The sequence below is a fragment of the Gadus macrocephalus genome, chromosome 18 (genome assembly GCF_031168955.1).
Source record: "Gadus macrocephalus chromosome 18, ASM3116895v1".
Classification (NCBI taxonomy): domain Eukaryota; kingdom Metazoa; phylum Chordata; class Actinopteri; order Gadiformes; family Gadidae; genus Gadus; species Gadus macrocephalus.
This window is the reverse complement of record NC_082399.1, coordinates 15,595,982-15,607,650: the sequence shown is the minus strand read 5'-3', so window position 1 is coordinate 15,607,650 and position 11,669 is coordinate 15,595,982. Positions and strand designations below refer to the sequence as shown.

General features: G+C 47.7%; 1 protein-coding gene and 1 long non-coding RNA gene across 3 annotated transcripts in view; one reads left to right on the top strand and one right to left on the bottom strand.

Annotated features, from left to right (window-relative positions):
- The first annotated feature begins 275 nt into the window (after positions 1 to 275).
- The window catches only part of capn15 (calpain 15), a 34,398-nt gene continuing 23,004 nt past the window's right edge, over positions 276 to 11,669 (top strand). Inside the window, exon 1 of one of the 2 annotated variants that reach the window (XM_060037145.1) lies at positions 276 to 626. Coding sequence is in view for 1 of the 2 variants with exons in the window: in XM_060037144.1 (XP_059893127.1) it covers positions 5,739 to 5,962 (224 nt within the window). In the remaining variant the exon portion in view is untranslated. Of the gene's footprint in view, positions 627 to 5,504; positions 5,963 to 11,669 lie in introns of those variants that run through there. The other variant, XM_060037144.1, reaches the window with a different exon arrangement.
- Positions 1,304 to 2,248, bottom strand: LOC132446711 (uncharacterized). The gene is made up of 2 exons (XR_009522961.1): positions 1,648 to 2,248; positions 1,304 to 1,594 (listed from the first exon to the last, which is right to left on the bottom strand). It is a non-coding gene; the product is annotated as an uncharacterized LOC132446711 (long non-coding RNA).

Sequence of the window (11,669 nt, the reverse complement as noted above, 5' to 3'; positions counted from 1 at the left end):
TTATTTTATGATTCTGGCCACACATAATTGAATAATCTGATTTTTCTATTCACATTATCGGATCCGGCTCAGGTTTAAATATCTACACCGAAAACCAATTCTATAAAAATTAAACGATGACTTAATCTACTCATTCATCATGTTTCATAACGTGATTATTTTGACGTGAGACGTGCCGGATATCCGGGTTTGATTTGTAGTCCCTGGAGATGGGAAACTGAGTTCTTATCCGTTAGTATTCTCAGACAGACTTGCGCTAAACCTTCTTGACGCAGTCAACCGGTGCTACCGGTTCTACGCCAGAGGAGTACGCCAAATCTTTATCGTGCCTGCCAGTGCCTGGAGATTCCCCTTCCTGAGGTGTTCTTTGAGGTATATCTGCGGGATCTCGGCGATACTCGATGGTTTGGTTCGTTTATGGAGCGATCTCTGTCCATAACCAAGATGTGTGGAGCATGGACGGGCCGGCGGTGTTAAGGACCAGAGGTAACCCGCGGAGATAACACCCGTCCCGGGTCCGATCCAGGAACAACTTGGTGGGTTCTCCATGGCCAGCAGAAGTTAACCGCGTTTACGACTCTAAAAAGGGTCTATCGTTTGCTTTTCAAGCCGAAGAGCTTTTGGAGGTAAGAGCACTTCTAGCTGAATTCAAGGAAGTTATCTTTGAAACTAAACCGTTTAATCGGGGGGTTGAAATAGACGCGTCTTTGTGTTTACGGAGTCCGACCCCCGCGGTCTGCTGGGGTCCAATGGGATGGACCCGAGTGTCTCTTCTTTATGTTCAGTCACTGACAGGGGTCCCAAAGAGAGAGCGAGGTGTGTGTGTGTGTGTGTGTGTGTGTGTGTGTGTGTGTGTGTGTGTGTGTGTGTGTGTGTGTGTGTGTGTGTGTGTGTGTGTGTGTGTGTGTGTGTGTGTGTGTGTGTGTGTGTGTGTGTGTGTGTTACGCGTTTTGGTGTGAAGGTGTGTTCAATGGGTTTTCATTGCAGTCGGAATGAAGCAGTAATGAACATGGATTGGGTCTGGGGCAAATCTGCCCTGATACTTAGTAGGGGGAAATGTTTAGGAGGGATTGTGAGAAAGTTGTTGTGGCAGTTGTTCTGACTGTTAGGTGTTCAGTCTGCTCCAACACTGTCCCTGCTGCTCGAAGTGGAAATGGGATATGAAACCAAGCCCTCTCTGTCGGTCAAGATCACTTCAACCCGGAACTTGAATGAAGCGGCTTTCTCTCTCTCTGTCGGTCTCTAACAGTTGCTCGGTCTTCTTCCAGTTGCCTTGCTCAGAGGCAGCTGGAAGAAGAACAGGTGTGTGTGTGTGTGTGTGTGTGTGTGTGTGTGTGTGTGTGTGTGTGTGTGTGTGTGTGTGTGTGTGTGTGTGTGTGTGTGTGTGTGTGTGTGTGTGTGTGTGTGTGTGTGTGTGTGTGTGTGAAATCGATTTGTAACGACATCTTCAGTTGCTCTCTGAGGTATTTAGTGACAAACTCAAGTTCAAGTCGTTCTTTCTTTTTAATGTTAATATTTAACGAGTTGGTAATCTACTGCATCTGATTGGCTTGGCTCAGTTTACACCAGTCATTAAAGTGTGCCGTGAGTGTAGCTCAGCTGGCCTGTTTTAGTGCTGCTATTGTGGGGAATAGGCAGTGAGTTTACCTCACCTGGCCTGTTTTAGTGCTGCCATAGTGGGGATAAGCAGTGAGTTTAGTTCTGCTATGGTGGTGTTAAGCAGTGAGTTTAGTTCTGCTATAGTGGGGATGGGCAGTGAGTTAAACTCGCCTGACCTTTTGCAGTTAATCTGGGGCAAACATTGGAGTTTAAAGGGCATCTTGCAGCGCAATAGCTTCAGTTAGATACTGTGTGGGGAAACGTGGAATTACAGATGGGCCTCGATTTGGTAATGAATGTGAGGTGTATAAGAACAAGCTACAGGGAATGACGATATGGAGAGTGAGCAGACGTCGAGATGGAGAACCCGCCCACTAACGGCTCATGACTCAGCCATGCTGTGGTGATAATGATCTGGTGTGAACCTAGCCCACTACTCTAAAGAATACCAACAGGTCCTGCAAGGAATCCCCATCATGTCGTAATACCTCTGTCTCGCTCGGTGTCTGTCTGCCTGTTTGTCTGTCTCTGTCTGTCTCTCTCTCTCTCTCTCTCTATCTGTCTTTCTCTGTCGGTCTCTCTCTGTCTCTGTATGTCTCTTTCTCTCTCTCTGTGTCTGTGTGTGTGTCTGTCTTTGTCTATCTCTCTCTCTCTCTCTCTCTGTCTGTCTGTCTGTCTCTCTCTCTCTGTCGGTCTCTCTTGGTCTATCTCTCTCCCTTTGTTTCTCTCATTCTTTGTTTCTCTCTTTATTTATTTATTTCTCTCTGTCTCTGTCCCCGTCTCTCTCTGTCTCTCTGGATCACTTGAGCACCAGCATTAACTCAATAAAGGGGTACCGTGGAGTTGGGTTGTTTGGAGAGCCGCTTCAGCTTCAGTTTTTCTCGATTGTATACCCACAAAAAATGGAACTATGCACACAATTCTGAAATTTTGAAGCTCATGTATCAACTACAAGACTCCAGAATGCTAAACTCTAAGCACAGTTACACTGTTTTCACACATAGAAATTCTAAATCACATTTTTTTGCAAAATTCTAAGCACAAATCTCATCATTTAGCACACTTGGTTCGCCTGGAAACACTAGCCTTCAAAACGCAACAACTAATTACCGTAAGTCTAACTCACTAACTCAAAATCAACTGGTTAAACACTTCAACCCAGTGTCAGAGCATGAAAGAGGCCTCAGGTGATCTCTGCTGTGTTGTAGATATGGTCCTCTGGCCTGATCAGGATCGGAGGTGGGATACAGACTGATTTACATGTAGATCTGTTTCACCTATTTTATATTATTATTATTATTATTATTATTATTTTTGTTGGCCCACAAAAAGCTTTTCATGCAGTCAGTTCAGCGGAACATTTGACTGTATTACAATAACAATGATTTCATCATTACATCCCCCGAAAGTCTAAACATTTTCTTACTGGATTGTTTTTCATTTTACTTATCAGATCTAGGTGGACACACCCACTAGTGATGTCATATGGAGCAGATTTTTGAAACGGCTTGTAAGGCTAATCGCACTCACACCTGGTGGTATAATATTTCTCCTTTGAACGATTGACATAGCTAATACCTCCTAAACTTCCACTCTGTAGCCATGGTCCTATACCGCAGCGAGATGTACATGTCTGACGACGTAGTGCAAGAGTGGCCAAGTCACTTCCTATTAGGATACCCTCATGCAGTCTCCATCCCAGGACGATGGGCTGGTCCAGCATTCCACGCCCGGAACAGCGGCTCCAGATGTACCAAACATCTGGAGATTAGGCAGGAATCACATCCCGGCAAAACGGGAAAAACTATCGGATTTCTGTAATTTTCACTCTCTTTCGCCGTCTTATCTCTCTCTCTTTCCCTTGAGACGGAGTGACAAGAGACGGAGAAAGAGAGACGCAAGGAGACAAAGGGATGGATCTTTCTATCTCAGTTTCTCTCGCAATTTCACTGCCTCTTGTCACTGTCACACACACACACGTAAATCAGAGCTGCTTGTAACATTATAAAAGTATGTAATCCAGTTATATTGTAACCCCTCAGTCTCTGACATCTTGATTTAAAAGCTGTTGCTATAGTCTTCTACCCAAGAACATATATCGCCTTAATTACCTTTTTACATTTTGCACTCCTAATAATACATAATACATAATACAAACTTTGACCCAATTATGAACAAAAAGCTACAGAGGGAAACAATTAAAACAACAATAATGATATTATCTGGTGATATTACGATTGATTTTATAGTTTGTCCCGAAATAAAACCATTTCCTTTAAGTGGGTGAGTTCCCCAGAGGTCGACTCTCCACTTATTCTGATAGGCTGAACCTTAAACCCCTCTGGCGCGCCAGTGCGCCTGCGCATCACTGAAACCCCTGTAAACGCTGTAAAGAGAACAAGAGGCACACCGCACACGCAATCTGGAATACAAACATCCTTCTCCGACCTCTTACATCGGGCAGAGACGAGATGAGGAGATAAACGGGGGTTCTAGAGGGGACAGGCGTTTCGTAATTCGCATCAGAGCGACCGTCGGACTCGGTAGGCGAGGATGAATCTTCCTCTTCCTCATCACCAGCCGGGGCTCCGCGACGACCGGACGGCTGCTGGGGTCGCGAGCACACTGCAGGCTGGAGTCCCCAGTCCCGGGGACTGTCTCCCGCGGTTGTGATGTGATGGGAGGTGCACCGTCGCGTTGGTGGAAGAAAGACCTAGGGGTTTTCGTGGTTCCAGCCCCGTGTTGTGGCGCGTCTTGTGTCCACGCCGCCGTCCTGTCTCAGGTGTAGCAGAGCGGATCGTCCTACCTCATCCTCCAGTCGCCCGATATGTGCACGTTGTCATTATTTCAATGTGAATACGTCCGATGTGTGAGACCTGCGCGTTAGCCCCTGTGATCCACCATGGATGTGGAATGACGTGAGCGGTGCTGCGTGGTTATTTACGCTCACAGAACCCGCGGGACTACAGTTTAGGCTGGCCTCCCGCTGTAACCACCTCGTCTGCATCTGGATATCACTTTGAGGACGGATTTATACGGGTTGTGTTGTTTCTGTGCATGTGGAACACACAAAACCAGTCTGTTAACTGGTTTTGCTCCCGATTCCACTGCCGACGTGTTCTGACGTCCCGTCCCCACTGGCATTATCAGCTCGACTTCCTCCCCCCCACACAGCCGCCCGCCGACGTACGCACGCAGACTAAAGACCCGGCACCCAGATCCTCTTGGGACCCAGCTCGCACCCTGGCACCGATGAAGTTCCATCATGAGCAGCAGGATCACCTGTAGAGCTGTCGGCTGTGTCTGGGAGGGCCCCAGCCCTGGGCCGTCAAAAGAATCGTTTCCAAATATTTCATGTTTGGATTTCGATGTTGGATTTTGGAGTTTCTAAATGCATGTAAGACTGACTGCGCTGTAGTAGTCTAGCCCTACAAAACGGACCCTGGCCTTGGCTTGCACTGCTTGTTGTTGTGGTCTGAGCGCAGGTGTGCAGCATACCCTGTGTGGGTCTTATTATTTTTTTTTACTATGGATATCTCCAGTTAATCCTGCGCCGCAGCTGCGGATCTGTGGAAGATGACACGGGTCGGTCAATAACGCTGTTCCCCTAGTCTGCCAACATCCTGTGAGCAATCTCGGGCCTCTCTGGACACGTGCTGTGAGAACTCAGCTTTCCCCCGTTGAGAGAGTCAGTCTGAACTCGTGAGTGCAGCTCCTTCAGTCTCCCTGAACTCTCGGTTTGGTGGACACGTGATCGTGCCTTGGACAATACGGACCCGGTCTGCTTCACTGTGGATGTTTTGGGTTCTAACCCAAACGTTAAAGCCGTGTTTTGATTGGATGATATTTGTCTTTTCTCTGGATTGGTCCTTTTGTAGTTTGCTTGTGTGTGTGTGTGTGTGTGTGTGTGTGTGTGTGTGTGTGTGTGTCCTTCGTTGAACGTGGTGGGTGAGGACGTTCAGCTAAATCTCAGGCCACCACGGTACACATCTCAGCAGGAGTGAAAGGGTCCTGAGAGTAGAGGGTTATTTTGGCCTGGCCCTTCCCCTCTCCAGTTCTCTTCTTTTTTTGGACCCCCCCCCGACTCCCACTGAGAGGGGGTCAGCCCTGGGCGGGAGTTTGCCATCGCCACCCTGGCGATGGGGAGCTCAGCGTCGTCGCTGACGACGGAGGCGGAGTCGGACCACGGGTTTGGAGGCGGTTCGGCGGGGTACCCGGCGCCCCCCTCCTCCCCATCCTCCTCCTCCTCATCCCCTCCCCCGCCCCCGGTGGGCTGGCTGCGGACCAGCCACAGCAGCCCTCTGTGGGGAACCACCTTCATCACCCGCCAGCAGCACCATCCTCTTCCTCACCGGGAGCGCAGGTAGGAGTTGGGGCCACACCCCCCTGGCCTGGACCACGCCCCCCTGGCCTGGCTGTGTGTCTGAGATAGGACAACGCCCCCTGGCTCTGTGTGAGATTAGGCCACGCCCCCTGAGGTTCAGTAGAAATGGTCTGCTCAGAACCGGTACCAGGGGTTCTGTGAATGGAGAGTAAAGGCTGAGTAGAGTTCTACTAAACTTCCATCGCGAACAGACAGAGGCTCACTCACAAAGCAGATAGGCGCTTGTGTAACCGAGCGTTGGCACTTAGATATTTATGTGACAAGAATGACACAAGCGTGGAAGGGAAAATAGTCTTGTTTACTTAGTACATATCAGAAGTCACCCAGTCACAGCGTGAGAGCTGGAATACCTATATCCAAGTACGGAAACCCAGAGGGGATAAAATACATTCGCTCTTCTTCACAATACTAGTCTGTTACACTTGTACCGTGGGAGTGTTTTTTCACATTCGAATATTATGAGGGTCATCGCGAACAGACAGAGGCTCATTCACAAAGCAGATAGAGGCGCTTGTACCGCGGGAGTGTTTTTTCACATTCGAATATTAATTTTCACGTTCGAATTCGCGTTTTTGGATACATTTCGAACGAATATTCGAACTTCGAATATTCGTTGACAGCCCTAGTAGTTTGTCGACGTCAGTTCAAGACGACGCCACTGATTGGTCAAATTTGCTGTGATTGGTTGATATTGCGTTGAAGTTGCAAATCACAAATCCTGGAGGGTCTGTTAAATGCAACTGCATCTCCTTCTCTCCCATGATGGTCAGCAGCTCTATACGTAACCCCTGTAATTCGCCGTCCCTCCTGTTAGAACTTCCATGTTTATCGCTGCGTTGTCTCTGTTGAAGAGACAACACAGCAACGGCTCTATCCAAGTCACGCCCCTGGAACCGAAAAGCCATCTAATCTAATTTACATGAAAATGAAACCCCCAATATGTGAAAGGTCCGAGAGGGTAAATTGGGGTGCGAAATCATGCCGGTTTATTACCTCGGTCAGTGTAGACGGGCATTTTTGGCAGTGTAAAAACGTTCACTGTTAATTGAAAATTCTGTGCGAACAACCCGGGTCCAGGATGTGATGAAATGTTAACCTTTTAGAGTCGGCAGAGCCATGAGTCGGCTTATGACTTCCTGAGCTGTTCCCGACACATGGCGACAGACCACTCTCACCACACTCCACCACACTTACATTTGACTTTGAGTCCTTCAGCAGCTGCTGAAGAGTGAGGCGGAGAACACTCAAATCATTCAAGCAAAATCGACCCAACATGTTTTCTGCTGCACAGCCCAGCTTCTCAACAGCAACTGATAAAGTGGTTATTCTGGTTTATGAAAAAATATGTATTTGTCCTTTAGGGGTCATGTGTGTAGAGGCGTGTCGGAGTCAGTGGTGTGTGCTTAGTGTGTTATCCCCACGAGGCGCTCCTCCGAGCGGGAAGTGGGCAGTGTGTTTATCGACCCGCCGGAGTACATTCAGCCCGTCAGCCCAGTCACTGTGGACCTCGCTGTAGCTCCGTATTGATCCTCTCTCCCAGCCACTGCTCCCATTTTGCCTGAGCTGCCATCACTCTGCATTCCCCACCCTATCTTTGATTGATTGGCTGCTCTCCTTATTCTTCATTTTATTTACTTATGCATGGTGGGGTAGCAGGTCATGTGAAGGCCGATATGAATGCCTTAATTTCTCGTAAATGTATGAAAGTATAAACAATGTGTGTCCACTATTCCTAAAATTACATGAGTAGATGGTTCTGAAGTTGAAATATCTGCCTTATCGAAAACATTCCCACTCCCACTGGAGCTAAGCTGCTTCCGGGAGTTCTGGACTCATGCACACCGTGATGATACTCCCTTACTGGAGCTAAGCTGCTTCCAGGAGTTCTGGACTCATGCACACCCTGATGATACTCCCTTACTTACAGATTAGCTCAGCGATCAGGCTTAGGAGACCCTTATGGTGATGAAAGGTTTCTTTACTGTACAAGACTTGTCCTGTATCAAATTATAGTCACCTATTTACAGACTTGTGGTTGAGATTTCAAGGGAAAACATTGGGGCTTGTTAAAGATAGCGCTTCCATAGTAACCGGGTGTGTTGGAGGCGGAGCTTCCTCTGTCGGTAGAGGTCTGCTTCAAAATTGTCTTTTGTTGTTCCGGGAAGCCCTCTTCCTCTGCGTTCCCGTCACCATGGCAACAGAGCGACTGCCCCTTCTCCAATCATACGGTGGCTCATGGCAACATCGTAACTTGTCTTCCTGTCCGTGTGTCCCTCCCTCAGTTGGTCTGTCAGACACAGGCAGACATTTTCCTGCATCCTGGCAGACACCCAGACACACACCCATGCAAGCACATGAAAATGTGTGTGTGTGCGTGCGTGCGTGTTTGAGTGCATGCGCTCAGTGTATGCGTGCACCACTCTTCCTGCCATGCTCTTTGGAGCTGTCAGACACGCACATTGCAGCGCGAAGCTAATGGGTTCAGGCAAGGCCCGGCCAGATGTGACCGCATGAGATCTGGAAACGACCAGGAGCTGTGAGCTTACCCTCAGCAGGGTTTCTGGTGGGTGGGACGGTGTTTTAGCCTCTGCCCTGTTTGTTACACCGACCCCTGGGTCCTCATGAGGGCCACACACTCGGCAAGGGATTATTTTCCCTACATGTGATATTAGGTGTTGGCTTTTGGATTTAAAGGGAATGACCAATTTACTTTTCTTATGCGTCCGTTTGATTTGATTACATGTCCGTCCACCTATTTCTTCTTAAACTAGAGTTCAAATCACTCGCTGTGTCTCAGTCACAGGTTTTCCATCCCAGTTTCTGCCTGCACTAAAAGGAAATGAATTGTACTGAGAGTTCAAGGGAAACCGTTGGGCTTGTTAGAGATACCGTTTCCACGGCAACAGGGAGTGCTGGAGGCGGAGCTCCCTCTGTCCATACAGGCCTGTGATGTGTCATAGCATGTCCTAGCAATGTATCATGCGAATAGTCGGCAGACGGCTATGCGGCGGTGGCCCAGCCTTTAGTAAATGTGTTGTCCGTTGAACACTGGTTCGGTGGCATTCTGAAGTGCTTCTGGAGGGACCTCACCAGGCACACAGTGGAATTCTGGTCCTAGTAAATGTCAGGCAATTAACTCTCTACCTGTGATATTTAGAGCTACACAGAACAGTTATAGGGGCGAGCGGCCCAGTGCGTGGGTCTTAAGGTGCTGTAGGTGAGGGACGTAATTTAATGGTATCTTGTGAGAAAAGCCCAAGCCAACCATCAGCGTAATTAATGAGTGTCAGTGACATGTGCTGGGACAATATGTTAAGTGTATGAGTGTACATCTCTTCACTGACTGGTTTGGGGAGTCTATCTTGCAAGCAAAGGTGTGAAAAAGCAACATCCCTGAATGGCAGAGAAACGTAGGCAGGGAGCGCAGAGTGAGCAAGTGTTTCTTTATTTGATCTTGCAGCTCTTTCTTTCGCGACAACTCTCAAATCATCCATAAAGCAGCCTTAATAGAAACCAGAGCACCAGCTGGGTGGATTTATGGCTACCTGATGGTACTGTTTTTGGATGAAACGGACCCTTTACAACACAAATGGGGGCATTCCAATCCCCCCCTGTTTCCCCAGCCGACGCACTGAGGCTACACTTAGCCTCCAGCATGGCTCTCTGCGCGCTGGTTTTAGAGTAGTTGGTTGTTCTGAAACCAGCCCGTTCTCCCCAAATCAGACCACCATAGCCAGCTCGGCCCAGCATGATGTATCAAACGGAGTCGATTTTTGGCCGGGTGGTCCGACCTCTGACCTCGTGATCGCAGAGTAAACAAACAAACGCACGCCTCCCGAATTAATTTACCTGACAAAATCTCTGCAGATGGCGGCGATGCAAACCTTCTGTGCCGTTAGTCAGAAAAGCAAGGCAGACCTAGTTTGTGGTGATCTGATTTCGCCATCCCTATGGAGACGGGGGGGAAAGATTAATCAGAACATTACTGTCAGGAATATTGTTGAAGTGGGTACCCCACTGTCGATCTGTAGAATAAAGTATTGTGAGATTGTATTTTTTTTTACTTTTTTGTGTTTGTCACACTAATTCGCAGTATTGATGATGACACTGGGTGTTATCAGATCATCTGTTGAGTCACCTGCTTTACCTGTGGAAACGCCCAGCTGACATTGTACTTGTCGGCAGCAACAACATTGACTTGTTTGGATTGATCTTTTATTTAACCGGGCGAGTCCCATTGAGATTCAAGAATCTCTTTTTCCAGGAAGACCTGGCCCAAACAGGCAGCAGCATAAACAAAACACCCTAGTTACCTAAAAAACAAACCCTAAAGACTAATGGACTAAAAACTCTATTATGGAGTTGGTAAACACCAGCTTGGTACTAGGTACTTGGTTCATTGAGAAAAAGTTTCTGCTGAACTAGGGTATTTTGGACCACAAAAGTATTTTGCAAGATTTCAATGGCCGGCAAAAGAGGTGACACACGGCAGTATAACGCTGCCATCAGCATAAAATTGAGAAGAGCATCTCTCTAAGGACAAATGGGGGGTGACAGCACATGCCTGAGAGGAGCATTGGGCAGCATCAGGCAACATCTCAGCATAGACTAGCGTCAAACCCAGCAGTACAAATGTAGACCTTATTATAGTCCCAAAATGTAGTCTTAGGAAATAATACAAATATTTACTTTGAAAATGGATTTCTATGAAATGACCAACACCTGGGCACGTTTGGTGATCCCAGTTGATAAGGCCGCCCGACCAGGGCTGTGATGATACTGTGTTTTCATATAGTCAATCAGCTGCTATGCCCCGTTTACACCATCCCGCTAATGGCCGCTAATGGCCGATGGACCACCGATGTGGAAGTCGGGGTGATTCGGGTGACATCGGGCTAAAAATGTATGATCGGGTCAATTTATCGGGGTAGCATTTACACATACCCGATGTTATAACGATAACATAACGATTTATGCCAGGGAAGACACCCGAAGTGCGTTTGGCGTCATTTGACGTCATTTCGAATGACGCCAAACACGTCAAATGACGCGTTTGGCGTCATTTCGAATGACGCCAAACACGTCAAATGACGCGTTTGGCGTCATTTGGCGTCATTTCGGTAGAAGGCAAAGGGAAGACTGGTTTAGACTGATATTTATTTATATTACAATAGCGATTTTATAATAATAGAACGCCGGTTCTAAATGGGCGAAGTACCCCTGTAATTATAAAAGTAGGACATCCATCCATCACCCCCTATTTATACCCAAGTGGCAGATTGAGGGTCTTCCTTAACGCAATCTGGTCACTCACAATCGTTATTTGTCGAGGGTTCTCGAGGGTCTTTCGTGTGTTGAGGTTGCCGATATAAAGACGATAAAACACGATAAAGCGCGGAAGATTAACGAATATAGCCGATGTGCCCAGGAAAATTCCCGAACGACTTGTGATGTCTTACGTTATACTCCCGTTCTATTCCCGATTATAGCCGATTAGCCCATAGCAACACCGATTCTACCCCGATAGACCCAAAATTAACAAACATGTTCGTTCTTTGCCGATGTTGCCCGATGATTGAGCATTTCTTCCCGTTTCTTCCCGTTGTCTAACGATGTTCCCGGGAAGAGTAACAGTGTTTCCCGATGCAACCACGCTATTTGCCGATGTTATAACGATAGCTGCTGA